General features: G+C 43.7%; 1 protein-coding gene across 9 annotated transcripts in view; it reads right to left on the reverse strand.

The window, feature by feature from the left end:
* The window catches only part of RIC3 (RIC3 acetylcholine receptor chaperone), a 52580-nt gene extending 47291 nt beyond the window's left edge, over positions 1-5289 (reverse strand). For 3 of the 9 annotated variants that reach the window (XR_012333446.1, XM_033862490.2, XM_019948408.3), the window contains exon 1: positions 4976-5276. Coding sequence is in view for 7 of the 9 variants with exons in the window: in XM_033862490.2 (XP_033718381.1) it covers positions 4976-5099 (124 nt within the window). In the remaining 2 variants the exon portion in view is untranslated. Of the gene's footprint in view, positions 1-4975 lie in introns of all 9 variants that reach the window. The other 6 variants (XM_033862493.2, XM_073808571.1, XR_012333447.1 and 3 more) reach the window with 5 other exon arrangements.
* Positions 5290-8891: the final 3602 nt, after the last annotated feature.

Below are 8891 nucleotides of genomic sequence, written 5' to 3' on the forward strand. Positions count from 1 at the left end.
AATATAAGACTAAATACTATAAAACTTGAAACATGGGCATAAATCTTTATGACCTTGGATCTGGCAATTATGTTTTTAGATATGACACCAAGAGCAGAAGAGAAGAAAATAAGTCAGACTTCATCAAAATTAAAACTTTTCTTAAAAGGACACCATCGAGAAAGTGAAGACAACTTACTAAGTGGAAGAAAATATTTGCAAATCATGTATCTGATAATGAACTTGTACCTAAAATACATAAAGAACTCTTACAACAATAAGAAACCCAATTTAAAGATGTGCAAAAGTCTGAATACACACTTCTCCAAAGAAGATACACAAATAGTCTATAAAAGATGTCAGTGTTGTTAGTCATCATGGAAATACAAAAAAAAAAATCACAGTAAGATACCACTTCACACCCATTAGGATGGCTATAATCAAAAAGGCAAGCAATAACAAATGTCGGTGAGGATATGGAGAAAGTGGAACCCTCACACTAATGGTGGGAATGTAAAATGATGCAGCCACTTTGGAAAACAATCTAGCAGTTCCTCAAAACTGCTCATAGAGTAATCATATGAGCCAGAGATTCCACTCTTAGTTCCAGCTACACTAAAATGCTTACATTTCCCAAATGCATATACCCAAGAGAAACCAAAGCATGTATCCATACAGAAATCTGTACACAGATGTTAACAGCAGTGTTATTCTTAATAATCAAAACCCAAAATGCCCTTCAACTGATGAATGAATAAAATGTGGATGGAATATTCCACACAATGGAATATTATTCAGCCATAAAAAGTAATGAAGTACTCGGGCTTCCCTGGTGGCGCAGTGGTTGAGAGCCCGCCTGCCGATGCAGGGGACGCGGGTTCGTGCCCCGGTCCGGGAAGATCCCACATGCCGCGGAGCGGCTGGGCCCGTGAGCCATGGCCGCTGAGCCTGCGCGTCCGGAGCCTGTGCTCCGCAACGGGAGAGGCCACAACAGTGAGAGGCCCGTGTACCGCTAAAAAAAAAAAAAAAAAAAAAAAGGAATGAAGTACTGATAAATGCTACAACATGGATGAACCCTGAAAACATGCTATGTGAAAGAAACCAGTCACAAAAGATCACATATTGTATGATTCCATTTATATGAAATGCCCATAACAGGCAAATCTACAAAGACAGACAGTAGATTAATGGTTGCCTAGGGCTGAAGGGGTTGGGGAGTGTTGAAGGGTGATGGCTAAATAGTATGGGTTTTGGGGGGGTGAAAATAATGAAATGTTCTAAAAATTGATTGTGCTAATGGTTGCACAACTCTGTGACCATGCTAAAAACCATTCAGCTACACACTTTAAATGGATGAATTGCACAGTATGTGATTTATATCTTAAGAAAGCTATTACCAAAAAAAAAAAAAAAAAGGCTCTCCTTCTCCATGACACCTTTCTTGAGCCACCAATAAAACTGACCATTCTGGGCTTCCCTGGTGGCGCAGTGGTTGAGAGTCCGCCTGCTGATGCAGGGGACACGGGTTCGTGCCCTGGTCTGGGAAGATCCCACATGCCGCGGAGCGGCTGGGCCCGTGAGCCGTGGCCACTGAGCCTGAGTGTCCAGAGCCTGTGCTCCGCAACGGGAGAGGCCACAACAGTGAGAGGCCCGTGTACCGCAAAAAAAAAAAAAAAGAATACAAAAAAACTGACCATTCTAACATGTGTCTCCCCACTTCCCTGCAAGGATTTGAGTACCTGTAATTGACACTTTTTTGCACTTATTTAATGTCTGTTTCCCTCTACTAAACTGTGGATTCAAGGCAGGGATTTGGCTCATTTTTTCACGGAATTAACAATATTTATACGTTGTGTGTAAACTATGTAAAAGTGTACATCATAAATATTTGCTAAAAGACTATCCTAACAGTTGTTACATGGAAAAGGGACTGTGCTTGTTCCACATATATGCCAATGGGCAGAAATGGAAGCTACTGATATAATGGCACGAATTTTAGGAATTTTCAAATAATCAGGGCTGTCCCTTTATTCAAAACAGGGGTGTCTGGGTTCTGTGGATTCTCTGAGTTGATTCTCAAATTCTGAATGTATGTATAAAAAGCATGTGCATTCTTCCTGGGAAAAAAATCCATAACTTTCATCAGATTCTCAAAGGGGTATATAACCCAATAATGGTTAGGATTCACTGTTTTTAAAATGTCAGTGTACCAGGGCAGGGATTTTAGTTAGCAAATTTCAGTTACTGGAATACATCATTCAAGGTAGGTTTTTGCCTAGATTATACTACTTTGGTTAATTAATGCAAAAAGAGAACTCACAATATTAGTATCTTCATAATCTTATTCATTTAAAAGTATTTATTGATTGTCCATTATATGCCAACTGCTGAAGAAATAATAGTAAACAAGACAAAGTGCCTGCCCTCAGGAGCTTACATTCTAGAAGGTGGAGACAAAAAAAAGAGTAAATAATTAAGAAGATGTCGTATCATAGAGTAATGCCTTCAACAGAGAAAATAAAACATGATGAAATAGGGAATGAGGGGAGTGTGAAGAGTTATTTCAGGAGCAGGAGGCTTTTTAGGACATGAGCCACCTTGTCTCCTTGCATGGCCTCGCGATAAACCTTTCTCTGCCCCAAACGCCGACGCTTCGTCGGGCACATGAACTTGCATTAATATTTGTGCCTGTTCAAACGACAGACGGTGCAACTTTGCAGTGACTCCTTCATCTCCTATGTTCACCCAGCGGTTCTTTCTAAGAATCATCTCTTAATCTCTCCCTTCTCCCTCCTCTCTTCCTGTACTGTCCTTACCCTCAAGGGTCTCTCAGTCACCAACATTTACAGTCTAGGGCCTTGTATATGATAGGATGCAGTTAAGTGCAGCACATGTGTGGGGCACCTGGGGTCAGGAGGTGGCCAGGAACGACTTCCCAGAGGAGGTATATTTTGTCTTCAGACCTGAAATGTTGTGTAAGTCATGTGGGGTGTGGTGAAGATGGAACTTGGGGTTTTCTAGCACAGGAATAACAAAGAGGCATAAACTAGATGAATTCATAAATAGAATGTGAACTTGGTTAATTGCATGTTATTGTGTCCGGCTTCTAACCTTTTATTTCCTTCGCTTTGGCATTAACCTCTAGAAAATGTAATTATTTTTAAAGCCCCTCATTATCCTCCCCACTTCTAGGCACTTTTCGTATTCAAGTTTTCTTCTGCATCTGCCAAACTAAATCTTCTCTAAGCTTGGCTTCTTAGTTTCTTTGAACTACTGAAATACCTGGAAAGACTTGATACTGAGCAGGACACTGTGGGGCTCCTGGGCATAAAATTCTGTGTCCCTCATTACTCGATTACAGAAAATCGGCTTCATTCAGCCTCCATGACCTTCCCAGAGTTCCAACTAGCAGGTTCAAACAGTTGCTAATTAGGGAAGGGAGGGGATGCGGAGACAAGGGAGGAACAGTGAAAAGAAACAGTAGTGTCAGAAGTTCCTTAATGGTCCAGTGGATAGGACTCAGTGCTTTCACTGCAGTGGCCTGGGGTTCAATCCCAGGTTCCCCTGGTCTGGGAACTAAGATCCCGCAAGCCACGCAGTGTGGCCAAAAAAAAAAAAAAAAAAAAAAAAAGTTATTTTAGCTAGGGTCATCAGGGAAAGTCTCTCTGAGGAGATCACATTTGAGCTGAAACATGAGCAATGAGAAGGAAGCTGAGGAAAGAACACTTCAAGAATGAAGAGAACAGAAAGTGCATAGATTCTAAGATGAGAACATTGATTATTACCACCTGCGTTAAGAGAAAAAGCCATGTCTAAACGCCTCTCTATACAACATTCAGAAGAGTGTCTCCCACTCACAGTGAATAGAACTTATTCAAGATAATTCAGCATAATGAAAATTCACTGTGATGAGACTATTCTAGACAAATCTTTACTGCTTAGGGTCATCACAAATTTACTCTTCTTCAATGCAGACAATATCATTAGACAAAGTGAGTAAAACCTTTGGGGTTTTGTAATAAAACAGAATGAAGAAAAAAAAACACCATGTACTTTTTTGTTTTTAAGAAGTCTCTCCCAGGTAGAGTTTCACAAACAAAGATTATTAAGCAAACTCTATAAACAATTATGAGTTCGATCTGCTCTCCATCCCTAGAGCTTGGTGCTTTGCATTTCTAGTATTTACTATCTGTGAGGTACAAGAGGGTGGAGTTACAGCCAGTGTATACAAATTAGAGGGAAACGAGTTTCAGTTCAAAAGCAGCTGTCCAACAATCAACAGGTTGAATATTAGTGTAAGTGTGGAGACTGTAAAACCATGACTCGAGTTAGAGTAACTTCATGACCAACAAAGAACTGTTCCAGTTCTTTCTCCCAGCCTTGGCATCCCTGTCGTGTTACACTCACCCATAATGCCCCAGAATGCAAACCAAAGAGTGGATTTTTAACCACCACATACATCACGCCACTAACAAAAGATTAACAAATACTTGTGCAGGTAAGGGCAACGCAGAGCTTTGTTCATCTCAGCAATTTAAATTCTTACTATTAAAATCTTCAAGTTATATTTACAAAAGCACAAAAAAAGCCTGAAGCAGTGAGCACCCAACACCAAACTGAAAGTACACAATGAATTAAGGTTAACAGTACCAATTCCAACTATTTCATTCAAATGCACGACAGAAAGCGTACGGAAGCCCTGAAGAGGCGAATCCAAGAGGGAGCCCTCCTGACTCAGAGCACCTGAGCAGACGGTGACTAGTTGCGTTAGGCCAGTGAGGGGAAGGGGCTGCCAGCAACCAGGGAGTGTGCCCAGGCTTGTCTGCGTGCGCTCCTGGTCCTGCCTGCGGTGGAAGGTCAGGAGGGACCCGCTCGGGCAGCTGCCCGCTGGTGTCAAAAGAACCCAGGGGCTTGGCACCTCCCACACGCCGCCGGGTCCGCCTTCTCTAGCGGGGACGGAGATCCCCGGAGCCGCCCTCCCTGTAGCATCGCTTACCTTCGGTGAGCGGCGGTGGCTCCTGCCGCTTTCCGCGGGACAAAAAGGCCTTGGGCAGAAGCAACGACACAGCCAAGACGAGCCCCGAGGCCAGGGCCACCCTCTGCACGGTGGAGTACGCCATGGCCACCCGCCCTCGCCGCAGGTGAGCTCCAACCGGAACCGGAACCAGAAGTGGAACCGCAAAGCCCGCGGCCTCCTTCGACCCCACCGAGAGCTGCGCAGACGGCGCCGCGCGAGGGACAAGTGACCAGGCGCCTCCGGCTCCGCGGCGGAGGGCTGACCTGCTCCCCCCGCGCAGTCACCTGGTGCAATGAGTGGTACCCGCGCCCTCTCATTTGTACCGACTAGACACGCCTTCCACGCCCCACGCCCACCTCGGCGTTCTGCCGTCGAAACAACCAATGGTCGTCCCTCCTCTCCATCCAGCTCACCACACTGCTCACTCCCCGCCCCAGACCGCCCATTAATTTCCTCGTTAAGGCCCCACCCAGGCCCCGCACCTCCATTGTCCATCTGCATACCAAGGTGATGATACTACGACGCAGCTGTAATGCGTTTTAAGCTTTCCATAGCTTCAGATCTTTCAAAAACTCCTCTTTATCCTCATAGAAAGGTCAAACTGCTATGACCTCAAGGCCCTGCGTGGTCCGGTCTTACCAACGCTCCGTGCAAACTAGATCATTTGCTATTTCCCCAGCATATTTCTTGCCTTCAGGGAATCTCTGCTTATCGTGTTACCTCTGCCTGGAAAATTACTAACGCATCTCCACCTGTTAAAAACTTCTCTGAAGAACAGCTGAAAAGTACTACCCTCATGAAACTGTTTTAGTCAGCCTCTCCTTCCTCTGTAGCCCCACAGTTCTTCGTTACTGTCTTTATGGCTTTATTTAACAAACATTCTTTCGGTTCTTACTATGTATCAGACCCTGAAATGGCACTACAGAATCTGATGAATAAGGTGGCTTCCGTATGGGGTAGATAGTTACAGAAACAAGAAAATGCAGGAAAAATGATGGACTCTGGAGCAGGCAGCTCAACTGGAAGGAGGAGGAATGAGGAGAAAACTCCCGAGAGTGGGTGAAATCTGAGTATTTGAAGAATGAGTAGGCAGACAGGTGGGAGGAGTTAGAAGGGTATACCAGGGAAAGGGTGCAAGAAAGCAAAGGCGTAAACTCGAAGCTTCCTTACGTGCTCTGAAAACTATTAGTAATTCGTTTTAGCTGGGCCATGGGATTGGTGACAGGACATAAAGTGATAAGGCAATGTAAGCAGGAACTAGGTTATGAGAAACTTGGATATAATTTCCAGTTAAACATGGCAGACGGAGCACACCCACTTATCTTTGCTTTCCCCAGACACCTCACGATAATGAAAATAAAAAGATAGAGTGTATCAACTAAAAGACTAGAGAGAATGGGAGAAAACATGACAGCAGACAACAAATGTCAAAATTTTATAAGATGCAACGCTATCCAATAGAAATATAAGGCCAGTCACATATGAATTTAAAATTTTCTAGTAGCCTCGTTTAAAAAGTGAAAATAAACAGGTGAAGTTAATAATATACTTATTTAACCCCAAACACCCCAAGTATTATCACTTCCACATGTGTAGCACCAGTCACATTTCAATGGCTTAATAACCATGTGCCTAGTGGCTACCATATCCGGCCGTGCAGGTTTAGAGCATAAAAAGTGAAGTGCCTACAGAAAGAAAGACTCTAAGCAGCAAACAAATTCGGCCTTCAGGACCTATAAAGTACTAGGAGTTGGAAGCACTGAGTTCCTTTAAGGGCAGAAATGTGGAGTGGGACTGAATAAAGAAGGATTGGTTGAAAGTCTGTCAAGAAGCAGTTGATATCCTCCAAATCTGGCTCCTCAATTACTGCAGCCAGGTGGTTGCCCCTACTGGCATCACTCAGGCATCATCATCATTGGTATCATCAACAGCACTGAAAGTTATTGAGCACGTCCTATGTTCCAGGTGTTTTCCGTATCATAACAATTGATTCTCCTAACAACTTTATGAAGTAAGAAATATGATGTACCCACTTTACAAATGAGAGAACTAAGGAACAGAAAGCCTAAGTAACTTGACAACAACTACACAATATACATTGGAAGTTATTGTTTGAATCCAGGCATGCTTACTCCAAGACTTGCTCTCTTAACCACCAGTTTTACTTTCTGGAACCAGAGATGCTCTGGACTCACAGACAGCAGGTGCAGCTTAGGAAGGTGAAGACTGATGGGATAGTCTAAGAGGTGCAGAGGAATCCCAGATCACCCCCCAAATTCTCACTCGGGTGACTGGATAGACATTGATTCCATATAACAAGATTTTGAGAACAGAAGAATCAGATCTGTGAGAAAGATGAGTTCAGATTTTGATGAGTTGAGTTTGAGGTTCCATGGAATGTCCATGCAGAGCTGTCCAGTTGGGTATACGGGTCCGAAGCTCAGAAGAGACATTTGGGCTGGAAACAAATATGGAAGTGATCAGCCCACCAATAGTAAATGAAGTCTGGGAGAAGATAACATTAGCAAGAATGCTCATGTAAATGATAAGAGGCCACAGTGGAAACTTAGGGTACACCCTTATGTTGAAATTCCCAAGTATGAGGACAGAAATGCAGTGGAAAAGAAGATACTGATCCAGGTGCTAAAATCTTGAATGCATGAGGAGTTACTGGAAGGATGAAAGGTGACAGGAACAGAGGGTGTAATAAGCACTCAGATGACACGCTCTTCTAAGAGTTGTAGTTTGTTTTCAGAGTAGTTGTAGCAGTGGCAGCAGCAGTCACTCGGAGGCATACTTCTAAGTGTTTTACATACATAAATCCTTTGATGATTATACAAAACTTCCTGAATAAATGCCAGCTCTTACTAGTAACTATTTGGTCTAATTCTATTTTGTATGGTTCTACACTCAGAACAAACCTCTTTTCCTTTCACTTGCAGTCCCACTGTCATGGAACTTGTAAATTACTCCCTAGCAGCTTCTCCTGTGTTGCTGGCATTCTTATCCCTGTGATAATCGCCTTCCCAATTCTCCTGATTTAGCTCCTTTCTGCTTTCTTAACACCCAATTTCAGCACAGAAGCAAACTGCTCATGGGCCACAAGATCCAAGGAAGAGAACCTACCTTCCTCTGATGTGCAGTAAGCGGTCGAGAGGGGCTCTCTCCGCCTTAGGCCCAAAGAGAGGGGACCTCTGTTTGCCTCCTTCTCCTTGGAATCTATTTCCATTCTGCCTTGTGATGACCGGCGGGGCTCCCTGATATGAGGCCCTCGAGGCACTGCAGCTAGAGCAACTTAACTGCAGCTGCTTCCAACTGACACTGCCTAGGGGCCCCGAACTGTCCGTCCATGAGAGACACTGGAAAGTCACTCAGTGTAAAGTTGTCATATTCATAGTCATTGATCATAGTCTAACCTTTAGCCCTCTGTCAAACAGGCTGTTTACTTACTTCTATGACTTGTATTAGTGATTTTCAAACTTGACATTTTTCTGATGACAGATCTTGAATCCAGAAAGCACGGTAAGCAGAAGGCTTGGGACGTCAAGGGGAGGAGATAGAGTCAGAGTAAAATACGTACTGAGCAGTATCCAGTTGTTTCTGTTTCTCTGGGGAACTCTAACACAGTGACTTTAGCTATTTCCGAAAATGTATTTCCTCCTGTTATTGAGGCTTCTGCATCCCAGAGGATGTACCTTGGCCTCTGAAAACAATTTTAAAGAGCCTATAAGGAAGCATAGCAGCTCCACTGTAGAGTCACGGACCCTTATTAAAGGCAGGAATCAGGGTGGTGAGCAGGGAAGTGAGACCCAAATATCCAGAAAACTGAGCAAGGCCTGTAACTTCAAAGCCCAGAATGAAAAAGCTAAAGGAGGCGAGCAGGAGATGGGACAGG

Source organism: Tursiops truncatus, chromosome 8, assembly GCF_011762595.2.
Source record: "Tursiops truncatus isolate mTurTru1 chromosome 8, mTurTru1.mat.Y, whole genome shotgun sequence".
In the NCBI taxonomy this organism is placed as follows: Eukaryota; Metazoa; Chordata; class Mammalia; order Artiodactyla; family Delphinidae; genus Tursiops; species Tursiops truncatus.